The sequence below is a fragment of the Mandrillus leucophaeus genome, unplaced genomic scaffold, assembly GCF_000951045.1.
Source record: "Mandrillus leucophaeus isolate KB7577 unplaced genomic scaffold, Mleu.le_1.0 Scaffold321, whole genome shotgun sequence".
Taxonomy (NCBI): domain Eukaryota; kingdom Metazoa; phylum Chordata; class Mammalia; order Primates; family Cercopithecidae; genus Mandrillus; species Mandrillus leucophaeus.
Window position 1 is genome coordinate 464,394 of NW_012103377.1, and position 14,676 is coordinate 479,069.

General features: G+C 39.4%; 1 protein-coding gene across 1 annotated transcript in view; it reads right to left on the reverse strand.

The window, feature by feature from the left end:
• Positions 1 to 14,676, reverse strand: part of PDK3 (pyruvate dehydrogenase kinase, isozyme 3) — a 74,689-nt gene that overhangs the window by 11,986 nt on the left and 48,027 nt on the right. The window contains exons 6-9 of the mRNA XM_011987994.1: positions 8,295 to 8,372; positions 2,964 to 3,040; positions 1,567 to 1,668; positions 1,057 to 1,167 (exon numbers count right to left, since the gene is read on the reverse strand). Of these exons, the coding sequence (XP_011843384.1) occupies positions 1,057 to 1,167; positions 1,567 to 1,668; positions 2,964 to 3,040; positions 8,295 to 8,372 (368 nt within the window). The remainder of the gene's footprint in view (positions 1 to 1,056; positions 1,168 to 1,566; positions 1,669 to 2,963; positions 3,041 to 8,294; positions 8,373 to 14,676) is intronic.

Genomic DNA, 14,676 nt, shown 5'->3' on the forward strand with positions numbered 1-14,676 from the left:
AGTTCCTCAAGATGCTATTTTAAGACCTGGGAGAGACTATCTATATTTCTTTTAAACAACTGGGGAAGGTGCTAGATTTGTTTGTGCTGCCTTTTTTCCTTTTGATGTGTATTTAAGTGCATGCCAGAGCCTAGTCAAGGCAATGCCTCTCAAACGTGATCTTTCATGAATTTTCTCGAATCCTATATAAATGATTTCCTGTTTCCAACATGCTGAGTTAACAAACTCTGTCTCAAATAAAGGATGCAAAGTGTTTGATTTTATTCATACAAATAAAATATAATCTTATGTGCTTATCAGTCAGGTAGGACTTTAAAATGAAACTTAATTTATACCCTGAACCATTTTGCAGACTGATAGATATGTTGCTGTGTTTAATGACAAAGGGTTCAATTGTTGTTTGTCAATTAGAAACACTCAGCAGGGGAAGCAAGTGTGGCCCTACCAGGATCTAAATGCTACCATGGTAACCAGAGGCTTTTCTCACTGCCTTAATAGGGCTGAAGGTTATTTCCAGAGTGAGACAGAAAGGGCTCTGAAAACGCATACACTACCTATATGTTTCATGCTAATGTTATTTAATATAAAAATTTAATGTTTCCATAATTTAACATTTTAATTATATAACAAATTTGACAGTGGAGATTCCAAGGCACTAGGTGATTCGCGCCTCTGTGGTATGCACGCCAGAGTGTGCAGGACCAAGCGGCAGCTATGCATTCAGTACTGTCCCTTTGCTCACCCACTGGTAACTTCTACCCCTTCCAAGGGTAGCACAAAGTGGAAAATGGTGCTCCAGTAGCAGTCTTACCACGATGAGGTACTTTTTCTCTGTATTTGGGAGTGAGGCACTCAGCTCGGAGTGTTTCTTAGAGATAAATCAGAGAGGAAATAGAAGTACAAAGAAAGTAGCCAAGGCAAAAAATTCCCCCTCCTCCAAACCGCAACATTCTAAATCAACTACACTAATGTGACAACCTGGGGAGAGAGGCAGCTCCCTCTGAGCCCCTTCCCGTGTTTATGATCTTTCCTTCAGCAGCAGTTTGAGATGCTTACCAAAGGGGCAGCTCTGGTAGGCTCCAGGCTGGGTCTAGGAGCAGTCGAATACATGTAGTTAAAAAGACGATCTATTTTTCGAAGTGGGACACCACCGCCTAGGTCACTGATCTGCAATGTACAAAATGTTAACAATCAAAACAAAGAAGTTGATCTATACTTAGTAGGAGGCAATGGGTTCATTAAATAAAGTACATAGCAGATTACTCTAAAATGTACAAGGACTTTGAATCCCCAGTGACATATGGTTCCTTTGTGAACAGTGTAAAGCAAAGGTGGCCGAATCGTACAGTAGGATCCAACAGGCTTGGTGTTGAGGTCTTGTTCAACTCCATGAATAACAAGGTTCTAATGAAGTTTAAATAAGGTAACTTAAGCCAAGGATCTAGCATAGAACTTACAAATAGGACACTCAATAAATGTCAATTTTCTTCCCTCTGATTTTTCAATGTCTAGATACTATTAAATCACAACTGATAATTAAAGTATACATGCACATAAAACAGTTACCTTAATGGATAAGTCTTCTTTACCCAAAGTAACGAGGGTTTTAACAGCGGGGTAGCCCTCTTTTCTGTCTTCATAGAGTTCGACTGTCGCTCTCATTGAGTTCTAAAATAATAAGATCTTTTTGTTAATCATACTGCCGAATCACAAACCACAATTTTTAAAGAGAAAGAAGTGCAAGATGACTTATACCCAACAACCCTTTTTTGGGGCAAATATTAGTTGGATTTTTATGGCACTTTTCCCTCTAAAGAGCTTAGCTAAACGTGCTCAAATCAAGGAAAAATCTCCTGACACTTTGTTTTTCACCTAGTTTTAGCCTCATCCAACATGCTAAATATTTATTTTTCTCTCCTTCTTCTTCTTCTTTTTTTTTTTTTCTGCTTTACGGTATTTAAATTATTCAACTCAATCCAGAGGAATGTTTTTATCGCATGTAATGAGGCTATGCAGAGGCTCATTTGTGTACTTTAAATCCTATTTATCAGTCTGCATTTATAGAGCACCTTTTCTCTAAAGGAGGCAGAAAAACTGAAAGGATGCATGCTTCCCACAAAAATTAATCATTTGGCTGAAAAAAGTAGAAGAAATATTGGTTAAAAAGAAATTCTGAAAAAGCCACAGCTGCTGAAGAGAAAGTTCACAATTGAATGCCCATTTCAACCTTAAAGCATTACATCAGTAACACTCTAATTTTTGGAAGCAAATCAGCATAACTGATTTTTCAGGTGTTCAATTTAGTGTTTCACGCATTGGAAGAAATGAAATTGTAGCTCAAATGCCTTGTGCCTGTAATACTGCTACTGTAAATGTCATTAGCTACTGATTAACAAAAGCAACAGCTTAAGTTGCAGAGTCTAAAGAATTTGGTGGGGTGGTGGGGGCTGGTTCTTTTGGTCCAGCTCATCTACATCTTTCTCTGCCTCTCTTAGATCTTCTGAATTGATTCAAATATTTTATAAAAGGGTTGCAGGATCTCTCAGGATTGGAACAACCACTAATGTACCAGTGTGGTTAATTTTCAGAAGCATAAATATGTATAAACATGTTTTTATTTTGATCTGGCTACCACCAATAAAGCCTTTGCCAGGTTTGGAAACTAAAAAGCATCTCTAATCTCATAACTAAAGAAAAAAACAGTATGGATTTTACATAAAATCACTAAAGTGCAATTAAGCCTCAAAATCGATATGTACTAATATTCACGAAAACTATACTGTACACAGCAATTTTTCATCTCACAGTGTACAAATTATAAAACCCACAGGATATCAGAAATAGAATTTTTAAAATGGTTATGCAAAACCTTTTTCTTATGCTAATCTAATGAATCCATTATGCTCTGAATCAAAGTAATTTAAAATGAAGACTTCTTTCCATGTTTTTAAAATTCCACTTACCTTGAACAACTCAAATAGCATATGAAACAGATGTGAGGGCACATAAACCACCTGAATAGGTTTGTCTGGCGCTTTGGCTGAAAACAGAGACAAAACCATCAATCAATAAGGACCCAAACTAGGAGAAACTCAAGAATGATGTTTGCACTCTATTTTCCAAGTGTGTAAAACACAGCTCTATAAAAGGCTAACTTGGGTTTCCACCTCTAAAGGCAGGGCTGAGCAAAAGCATATGCTTTGGAATCAAACAAACCTGGGGTGAAACCCCGTTCCTTCACTTACCAGCTATGTGACCTTGGATAAATCACTCAATCTCTTTGAAACTTTGTTGAGCAGAATTGGAATATTATCACCTATGCCATAATATCCTGAGTATTACAGAAGGCCAGACAGATATCACTGGGTGTTTTTCAAATTGGGGGCTACCTTCTGCCACTGACCCCAGGGGGAATTCCATGGGGAATGTGGAGCAACAGGGAAAATAAACAAAGGGCTGGTGAACTGGACTAAATGGCAGTGTTCAATTTTGTTAAATTATGACAAACAAGACGTCTTATAGCATAGAATGTAAGGTTCACGTAACTTTTTCTCAAGCAGCTAGCAGATAAACCCCTAGAGACCTACGATTTTTTCCCCTTGCACCATGGATCGTCTGAAGAAAATCTGAGAAACACCAAAACCCGGGTCAAGCACTAAGAAGAGTGTGGGATACAGAGTAGATGCTCAAAAATATAGTCCTTCTTCCTCCTCATGACCCAAAATCACTTAAGAGATTGAAACTACATGAACTCTCTCAGGTAGAATGCTGTCATTTCGACCAGCTACTTCCTCTAATAAAGTAATTAACAATAATATAAATTAGAGTTCACATTTGCTTGATTCTTAGCAGTCTACAAAGAGCTTTCACATACATTATTCAATTGACTCCTCCTGACAACATTTCCTGGCTCCTAGCAGGGTGGTGGTGTTTAGCGGTGTGGAAACAGGCTTTGGGAAGCCTGTGTGACTTGCCCATGGTCCCAGAAGTGGCACCGAAACTGGACACCTGAACCGAGAGCTTTTGATTCTAATCCTGAACTCTTCAAAGAGCAATTATTTTTATTTTTATTTATTTATTTTTTGAGACAGTCTTGCTCTGTTGCCCAGGCTGGAGTGCAGTGGCGCCATCTCGGCTCACTGCAACCTCCACCTCCCAGGTTCAAGCGATTATCCTGTCTCAGCCTCCTGAGTGGCTGGGATTACAGGTGTGCGCTGCCACTCCTGGCTAATTTTTGTATTTTTAGTAGAGACGGGGTTTCCCCATGTTGGACAGGCTGGTCTCGAACTCCTGACCTCAGGTGTTCGCCCACCTCGGCCTCCCAAAGTGCTGGGATTGCAGGCGTGAGCCATTGCGCCTGGCTCCTTTATTGTCATTCTAATGGGGCTCGAGGAACAAGCTGGGTACTCAGTTTATCTTGTACCAAATGGCATCATTAGTTACATAAACAGCCTTATGAATTCAACATTTTCACCCCAAATCTCAAGAAAAGGCAAATGCCTTTTATATAGTGGGGTTTTTTTTGTTTTGTTTTGTTTTGTTTTTTCAGTTTAAACAACATTCTCTAGGAGCCATCTAAAGGCTTGCTCAATTACTTGCACTTTTCTTTGGGAACATTATAGTTTAGATTTCTTTCCTTCCTTTTAAAACCATGTCAGATGTTTTTGTCCATGACTCTTTCCTAGTTCTGGGTCTCGAGGCTGGCTGTTAAGTAGTAGATGCTTAATAGATGTTTGCTGACTTATAAATAAGTAGAATATGAATTTTCCATCTAAGGGCACATTTTAAAAAGTCAATTAAAAAAATGGCCTAGGTTTGTCATGTTTAAGACTCCAGAAATAATAAAGTCTCTATTTTGTACAATCATTGCTCCAAATGCCATTAGTTGAAACAGCATTTAAGAAATACCATTAGATATAAGGAATTTTATTTCCAGACAGTTCTCCTTCCAAAATAAAAAAGCATCCACTTAAGGTGTTCAGGATCAACCTCCAACCTGCATCTCCAACATAGAACTTGTTAAGGCAAAAGCACATTCCTTAATCATGTTCACAGAGAGCTCTAGCATTAAGAAATTATACATAAAAATAATCACTACACTACCCAAAGCAACATAAAGCTAGAGGCTACCTAGAAACACCAGCATTCATTTATCTTAGTGATAGGACAAGGGGCTTCAGAACATGATTGAAAGGGGGCTTCTGTAATTCGTGAGACAATGCCAAAAAGAGTCGGAAAGCTCCTCTCCTGGTGGGTGAGCTGCCCAGCATGACAGCCTCAGTGGGGACGGAATGTGCTGACATGGCTGGCACTTGGGAATCAGCAAGAACAGGCCTGCTGCTTTGGCCTTTAGAATGAGGGAGGCTGCCACTCACGCAAAAGAGCAATTTGTTACTACCTGTGGATGTGAGGTCAGCTCCTGCCTAGTTCGTATGAAGAGAGAGAGAGAATATTAAGATGGTTCTCATCAGGAACACTCCAGACAAGCCCACTTGGTCCTGGTAGTGTATTTATTCAATGGGGATATGACTCTTCTCAGAGAACTCAAGAGACCTTGAAAGCAGCTTTGACTTCATGCCTTCTAGTCAAATGGAGGGGCCATGTCCTTCAACAGCAGCCTGAACTCCTTTCATAGTTTAATCTCATTATAAGAGAAATACATTTTTAATGTACTTCTGAGGGGGAATTTGGTTTATCTTTCTTTTTTTTTTTTTTTTTTTTTGAGACAGGGTCTTGCTCTGTCACCCAGGCTGGAATGCAGTCATGTGATCTCGGCTCACTGCAGCCTCTTACCTCCTGGGCTCAAGCGATCCTCCCACTTCAGCCTCCTGAGTAGCTGGGATTACAGACACATGCCACTATGCCCAGCTAATTTTTCTATTTTGTGTAGAGACAGGGTTTTGCTATCTTGCCCAGGCTGGTCTCGAACTCCTGGGCTCAAGAGATTCTCCTGCCTCAGCCGCCCAAAGTGCTGGGATTACAGGTGTGAGCCACCATGCCTGGCCTGGTTTATCTTTAATTGTAAATGCTCACACCCCGTCATTCCACATCTAGGAATCCAACCTGCAGAAATACTTTCATATGTTCACAAATTTTTCCACCCTCCCCACCTCTCACACTCTTTCATAGCTCATTATATGGAATATAGGAAAACCGGAAATCCTAAATGTATACCCATAGGAAAATAGTTAAATAAATTATGGTAAGCTACACTATGGATAATCTCTAAATGAGATTAATACTTGCAAAGGTCTTCAAGGTGAAGTGAAAAACACGTTATAAATAGGGTTAAAGCTATACATGCTTTATGCAAAAACCAAAACTCTGTATGGGACCGAGAAAGTAGTGGGGGATTTCCCTTTTCACTCACATTTCTGTATTTGTATTTTTGTGATGAGCATGTCTCTTCCATAATTTACAAATAAAAAATAAAAGGAATATGTAAATAAATATGCAATCATATGATGAACATAAAAATCATCTGTAACCCCATTACCCAGAGAGCTGCTATTTGTATTTTGGTAGTATAAATCCTTCAAAATATTTTTCAATGAACTTCCACTATTATAAACTTTTATAGCCTGTATTTTTTAAAAACATCTCAATTTTTCCCATACATTATTCGTTTAAAGCATCATTTTAAAGGGCTGCATAGTATTCTAAATTATAGGTGTACCACAATTCAGTTAAACAATGCTCTATTGTGGAAAACTTGGGTTGTTTTCTAACTTTATAAGAAAACTACTGTGATCATCAATCTTGTACATAAATCTGTACATCTCTATTTTCATATATTTTTGTTTGTTTTTTGAGATGGGGTTTCACTCTATTGCCGAGGGTGGAGTGCTATGGCACTATCTCAGCTCACTGCAACCTCCGCCTCCTGGGTTCAAGTGATTCTCCTGCCTCAGCCTCCCAAGCAGCTGAGAATACAAGCATGTGCTACCACGCCTGGCTAATTTTTGTATTTTTTGTAGAGATGGGGTTTCGCCATGTCACTCGGGCTGGTCTTAAACTCCTGGACTCAAGAGATCTACCCACTTTGGCCTCCCAGAGTACTGGGATTACAGGCATGAACCACCGTGTCCAGCCTCTATTTTCTTATAATAAATGTTCTGAAGTTTAATTTACTGGACCAAAGAATATGACCATTATTAACTTATTTACTGGGCCAAACAGAAAGAACATTGTTGGCATTTTTTAGAAAGGGTATACCACTGTAAGCTTTTTTTTTTTTTTTTTTTTTGAGAAGGAGTCTCGCTCTGTCGCCCAGGCTGGAGTGCAGTGGCCGGATCTCAGCTCACTGCAAGCTCCGCCTCCCGGGTTCACGCCATTCTCCTGCCTCAGCCTCCCGAGTAGCTGGGACTACAGGCGCCCGCCACCTCGCCCGGCTATTTTTTTGTATTTTTTAGTAGAGACGGGGTTTCACCGTGTTAGCCAGGATGGTCTCGATCTCCTGACCTTGTGATCCGCCCGTCTCGGCCTCCCAAAGTGCTGGGATTACAGGCTTGAGCCACCGCGCCCGGCCACTTTAAGCTTATACAAGAAATATATGTGCTGGTGAGAAAGTATTTTTGTGGGCACAAATTCAAGGCATTAAAATGTTTTAATCACTGTCATTTTGAAAGACAAAAATGGCATTTCTGGCCGGGCGCGGTGGCTCTCAACTGTAATCCCAGCACTTTGGGAGGCCGAGGCGGGTGGATCACCTGAGGTCAGGAGCTCAAGACCAGCCTGGCCAACATGGTGAAACCTCGTCTCTACTAAAAATACAAAAATTAGCCAGGCATGGTGGCAGGCACCTGTAATCCCAGCTACTCAGGGGCCTGAGGCAGGAGAATCACTTGAACCTGGAAGGCAGAGGCTGCAGTGAGCTGAGATCACACCACTGTACTCCAGCCTGGGCAGCAGAGTGAGACTCCTTCTCAAAAAAGAAAAAAAAAAAAAGGCATTTGTCTGTGTTTTTGTTTGTACTTCCTTGATTAGTGAAGTTAAACACTTTTCCATATGTTTATTGACTGTTTGCATTTGTTACTTTGAGAAGAGCCTATTTATACCTTTGTACATACTCTACCTTGATTACTTCTGTTCCAAGAATTCTGGGGTCTAACACATTACACATTCCTGTATAAAAACTCCTTACAATAATATATCTGGTTGACCAAAGGCACAGAAAGTTTACAAAATATATAAGAAAATGAAAAAATTTTGGATCTCACTGAAATATGGCTTAGGTATAAAGAGCTTCTTAGTCAGCTTTTTTGAATGTAAGGTTAAAATTAGTTTTCTTTTACCATTGAATTCTTCAACTTCCAGCTCTGGAGCTACCAGGTAATACTGTTCACACAGCATCTTGGCTGTTTCATATGCATCTACAAGAAAAGGAAAAAGTTTAGCTGCTGCACTAATAACATATAGGCACAAGCATGTATGTGTGTGTGTGTGTGCATGCATGTGCATGTATATATCTATAGGTATATAAGATAAAGAAACTGTCTAAACAGATGGATGTAGAATTAATCAACTACAACCTTTTACAAAATATCCTTTTGTGGCTTTAATAGAATTACCATGACTAAAACAAAAGTTCTCTTTTCTATTTTTTCCAAGACAGCGTCTCACTCTGTCGCCTAGGCTAGAGTACAGTGGTGTGATCATAGCTCACTGTAGGCTCGAACTACTGGGCTCAAGCAGTCCTCCCACCTCAGCCTCCCAAGTAGCTGGCCTTACAGGCACATGCCACCATGCCCAGCTAATCTCTCTTTTCTTAAAGGATTTTTTTGTTTGTTTGTTTTTTGAGACAGAGTCTTACTCTGTTGCCCAGGCTGGAGTGCAGTGGTGCCATATCGGCTCACTGCAACCTCCGTCTCCCAGGCTCAAGCGATTCTCCTGCCTCAGCCTCCCGAGTAGCTGGGATTACAGGCGGATGGCACCACGTCCGGCTAATTTTTGTATTTTTAGTAGAGATGAGGTTTCACTATGTTGGCCAGGCTGGTCTCGAACTCCTGACCTCAGGTGATCCACCCACTTTGGCCTCCCAAAAGTGCTGGGATTACAGGCATGAGCCACCGTGCCTGGCTTTCTTTTCTTAAAGTCTTAATGACCATAACAATGGCAACATACTAGAATACTGGCAATTCAACTAGCTCTATACCAAACACATATTTGTTTAACTTATAACTATTACCAGAAGATATTTTTCATGAAAATTTAGGAACTCAAGACTATACTTTCCAAGCACCATGCAACCTGACTAAATTGTAGCAAAATAATATTTGTCATGATCTTAAAAATAATAATGCCAACAGTCTTGTGATTTGCCAGAGTTATTTGTAAGTGAAACCTCAGTAAGTATTTGCTGAATGAATGGATTTCCATGAGCCACACAATTTAAATTACTGGAGATGCCACTATCACTTTAAAAGGTCCTTTCAATTAGTTAAAGGTAACAGGCTGAGGCTGATATTTATCAAAGTCTGAGGAGCAACAGTTCACTTTTTAAAGGATAAAATAAAAAACATATGGTAAGAAGATCAGAGCCATTACAGAAATAGCTGGAAGACAGAATTCAGGAGATTCAAAGATGGGGAGCAAATTCAGAAAGTAAAGGTGCATTACAAGACATTGGATACTGCATGTATGCCTTTTCTCTCGAACTGTAAACAATCTGAGGTCAGTGTTTGTGTCTTAACACTTGTTTTATAACTTGCATAGAACTTCGTATAGTGCCTATGTAGATGGTCAACAAACAGTCCTTGAGCCAGGTGCAGTGGCTCACGCCTGTAAACCCAGGACTTTGGGAGGCCGAGGTGGGCTGATCACTTGAGGCCGGGAGTTCAAGACCAGCCAGGCCAACATGGTGAAACCCCGTCTCTACTAAAAATACAAAAATTAGCCATGCATGGTGGTGAGTGTCTGTAATCCCAGCTAGTTGGGAGGCTAGTTGGGAGGCTGAGGCAGGAGAATTGCTTGAACCCAGGAGGTAGAGGTTGCAGTGAGCCGAGATCGTGCCACCGCACTCCAGCCTGGGGGACAGAGTGAGACTCCATCTCAAAATAAAAAATAAATAAATAAAAATAAATTAAAAATTTTTTAAAATCCTTGGTTTGATAAATTTTAAACCTTTTGGTAATTTACTTTTAAAAAATCTTTATTGGAGATAATTATTATACCATACAATTCACTCATTGAAAGTAAAGTTTACTTTTAAAAAATCTTTATTGGAGATAATTCTTATACCATACAATTCACTCACTGAAAGTAAAGTGTACACACGGCCGGGCGCAGTGGCTCACACCTGTAATCCCAGCACTTTGGGAGGCCGAGGCAGGGGGATCACTTGAGGTCAGGAGTTCGAGACCAGCCTGACCAACATGGTGACACCCCTTCTCTACCAAAAATACAAAAATTAGCCAGGCATGGTGGCGGGTGCCTGTAGTCCTAGCTACTCAGGAGGTTGAGGCAGGAGAACTACTTGGACCTGGGAGGCAGAGGTTGCAGTGAGCCGAGATCACGCCACTGCATTCCAGCCTGGGTAACAGAGTGAGACTCCATCTCAAAAAAAAAAAAGTACATACAACTCAGTGGTTTTTAGTATATAGTCAGAGCTGTGCATTAATCACTATAATCAAGTTTACATTTTCATCACTACCAAAAGAAGTTCCAAACCCGTTAGCAGTTACTCCCCTCCACCCAGCCCTAGGCAACCATGGATCTACTTTGTCTCTATAGATTTGCTATTCTGGACTTTTTACATAAACGGAATAATATGCGGTCTTCTGTGACTGGCTTCTTCCACCAGCATGTTTTCAAGCATCATCTACATCATAGCATGTATCAGAACCTCATTTCTTTTTATTGCTATATTATATTCCATTGTGCAAGTATACCATATTTTCTTTATCCATTCATCAGCTGGTAGACATCTGGGTTGTTTCCACTTTTTGGCTATTATGAATAGTGCTGCTATGAACCTTCATGTCCAAACATTTGTGTGAACATATGCCTTCATTTCTCTTGGGTATATACCTAGGAGTAGAAAATTGCTGCTTCGTGGGCGCATTTGGAATGTTCTCAACAGGATTATCAGCTCTTTGGAGACAGGCTCTTATTTCCTTTATATTCCCCACATCAATACTGTGCAAAAGTAGATATTGTGCTTGTTTAATATTCAAGAGGTGAGAAAAAGAAGGAAGGAAGGAAGGAAAGGGGGAAAAGTAAGCCCTACAGAATGTCAATGTTAAAAATTGACATTATTAACCTACAATAATACAAAGATAAGATTAGGGTATGTTCAGACTATAAATTTTGGTTCATTGACTTCATATTGCTACCAAATTAAAATTTTATCTATTATTTGACCTCAGAGTAAGAATTCTGATTCTTTTACTAAACTTTTAGAATTAAATCCCTATAAAGAACCAAAGATAGAGATATTAAAATAACTCAGACAAGGTGAAATAATGAGGGACAGCAAAAAGGAAACAGCAGTAAGAGGAGAAAAAAAATGTTTCAAAGAGTTGGTCAGTATGAAAATAGACACTTAAGTAGGATTGAATTTCAACCCTGAAAAAGAAAGAAAGTTAAAAATTTTGAATTATACTAAATTTACAAGTGTTTTCCTAGGCTATAATAAACCTTATCAAATATCTCTAAAGTACTTTTGTCAAAAGAAGAGAAATCAAGACTCACTCCTCTTGCTTAGCCTATGCCACCAAACAATGCTACATCTCCACCTAGTGACGTGAAAGCACAAAGTTGAACAGGAATTTCCAAGATCACAAACACTGAAACCTAAAAACGATCATTCATTATCCATACACAAAGCCAACACATCTCCACAAAACAACTCCTCTAGGTATGTAATAAAGATGTTTAAACAGTGCTCTTCCATTCACTACCAAACAAAAATAATCTACACCCACTAAATGTCCTAATTTCTCATGGAATTCGCTTGCCCAGTAGCATGATTATGACAGCGCTGTTAAGAAAACGTGCTACACAAATTTAACATGTGAAAGACCAAGCCCGGACAGAAGCAGCCAACTCAAAACACAAAGACCCAGTACAGCTCCTAAAACCACGTGTGATTAAGAATTTTTAAAGCATCACTACAAAATATAGTGTATCAATGCTATAATTAAGAATTGCATGATGATCCTTGAAGAACTCAAGTCATCACAATGTAGACTCACATACACCAGCTAGCCAAAAGGGCAATAATGATATTATCTATATACTATGCATCTTTGTAAATTCCTTGGACACAATGCATGTTGCAGTGCCTGGGACACAATACACACTTAGTGAGCATTTGTTAAATGGAACGATCCTCTGGCCCATGATTAAGTTCTCAACATGCAGTAAACTACATTGACAGGGGGTGTTCCTTTTGGTGAGACTGGGAATTAGAGGCCTAGAGTCATTCCCCAGTCTAGCTGTGTGTGGGATTCGTTACCAGGTTTGAAAGAAAGAGTACAGATTATGAAAGGAACCCCTGGAAATTCTGAGGCAGTAGCTCTATGTTGAAGCCTGAGAGTCCACATTCTTAAAATTTAGCAGGTAATTTGGAAGAGAAGCTAGACCACTTCCCTGGAAAGTCAAGTCTGAGTCACACTAATTCTGCCACTCATCTCTCCTAGGACACGAATGCTTATGAGGTACTGGGGTGACAGCACTTATATACTCAAACAGGATATTTCTGTTTAAGTAAAATAATTTAACATAAAAATGAAAAAGCTTTAAGAAATCACCATCAAAACCAAAATTCAACTAATGGCTTGTAATTTACACTTAGAGTAAAATGCAAATTCTACTTATAATAAGCTTTCTAATCAAACTTTTCTATTTTTTAAATTTAGATATCAAAATATCAAAAAAGATAACTGCCAAATTATTTTATGTGCAATATATTGGAGCCAATATTTACCATCAATCTTTAGAAGAAAATATTAGAAAATTATTATTGCCGTTGAATATAAATTATATGCCTTATTTTAGGAATCTGTTTTCAAGGGTTTTAAGGTATTGATTATAAAATAATTAACAAAACTGTAGGTGTGGCTCATACATACTTCCCCAGGTTAAAATAACTAAACTGTAAATACATGAATCAAAAATTTTTTTTTTTTAAGACAGAGTCTGGCTCTGTTGCCCAGGCTGGAGTACAGTGGCGTGATCTCGGCTCACTGCAAGCTCCGCCTCCCAGGTTCACATCATTCTCCTGCCTCAGCCTCCCAAGTAGCTGGGACTACAGGTGCCTGCCACCATGCCTGGCTAATTTTTTGTATTTTTAGTAGAGACGGGGTTTCACCTTGTTAGCCAGGATGGTCTTGGTCTCCTGACCTCGTGATCCGCCTGCCTCGGCCTCCCAAAGTGCTGGGATTACAGGCGTGAGCCACCACGCCCGGCCAAGACTAAAATTTTAAAAGGCTGAGAACAGGGTGAAGGTTCACACAGAAATCAGCCCAACAGAACCAAACTAGCCATGAATCCGTTTTAATAAATAGCACACAGGAAAATTAAATAGATAATGGAGGTTGCTTTATCAGATTTTCCTATTCAAAATTCACCACAGAACTCTGTTATCAAATATTAATTAGCCTCTATCTTGAATACATGCAATCACTTGAGACAACAAATATGAGAGGCTGGACTAGGATGAATTTGAGTGACTGTTGAAAAAATTAAAATGAAGGTGCCAAGATCCCTAACTTTGAGTCTAATAGAATACAGAAAATCATAAAGCTGAAGTTTAAGAAGCCACTGTCAGAAAAAGGTAAATGTAAATGACCAGAAAACATTAGAAAAGTGCTGATAGGCTGTTTTTAATTGTTTTATTTATATTTTCTTAATAAAAACAATCCCACAGCATTTATTGTCATCTGGTAATAATATATATGGATAAGGGAAACAATCTGAACAGACATTTTAGAACTATACTCCCAACAAAGGACACCTAAAAAAACAATTTCTCAATAGTTTCTCACTTCCTTGATCATTTCTGGTTAGAGACATTTTGTGGCAGAATATGATCTCCTTTAGCACGATCTGACCCAGGGGTTTTCTTGGCTTTGTTTCACAATGAATCTCTTCTGCATCATCTGATACGAGGTTTACAGACTCATCTAAACCAATGATATGGCCCTCTATCAGCATATTCACTTGCTCATAGAGTCATACCTGAATCCGAGATCTATTTTGCAAGTATCTGAAGATGAAGGTAAGGCTGATGGGCTATATTCACCTTCTGCACTTTTTGGCCCTGGCCACAGTGCACCATGGTGGAAGCCCACAAAGACAACACTGACCCGCACCGCACCTTCTGGAAGTGATATGCTGCCTTTTAGGAACACTTTCAAGTCTCAGAGAAATTCTAATAAGGCATGTCTATCATCATCCTTCCTATCCCAAACCCATCCTGAGTGGGATCCAATGGGGATTTTTTAAAGGAGTAGGCCCCCACATCTCATGCTCCAAACCACAGCAGACTGGGCAAATGGGAGTAGAACATCCAATGTAAGGGCAACCAATCTCCAGACTGATCAGAATCCTAAAACTTGTGATCATAGGGAGAAAAAAAAAAGATAAGCTGAGTTAATTAAATGCATCTTTTGGGAATTTAGAATCAAGACAGTTGGGGTGATCAGGCAGGGCAGAAGCCAAAAGGGTACACTG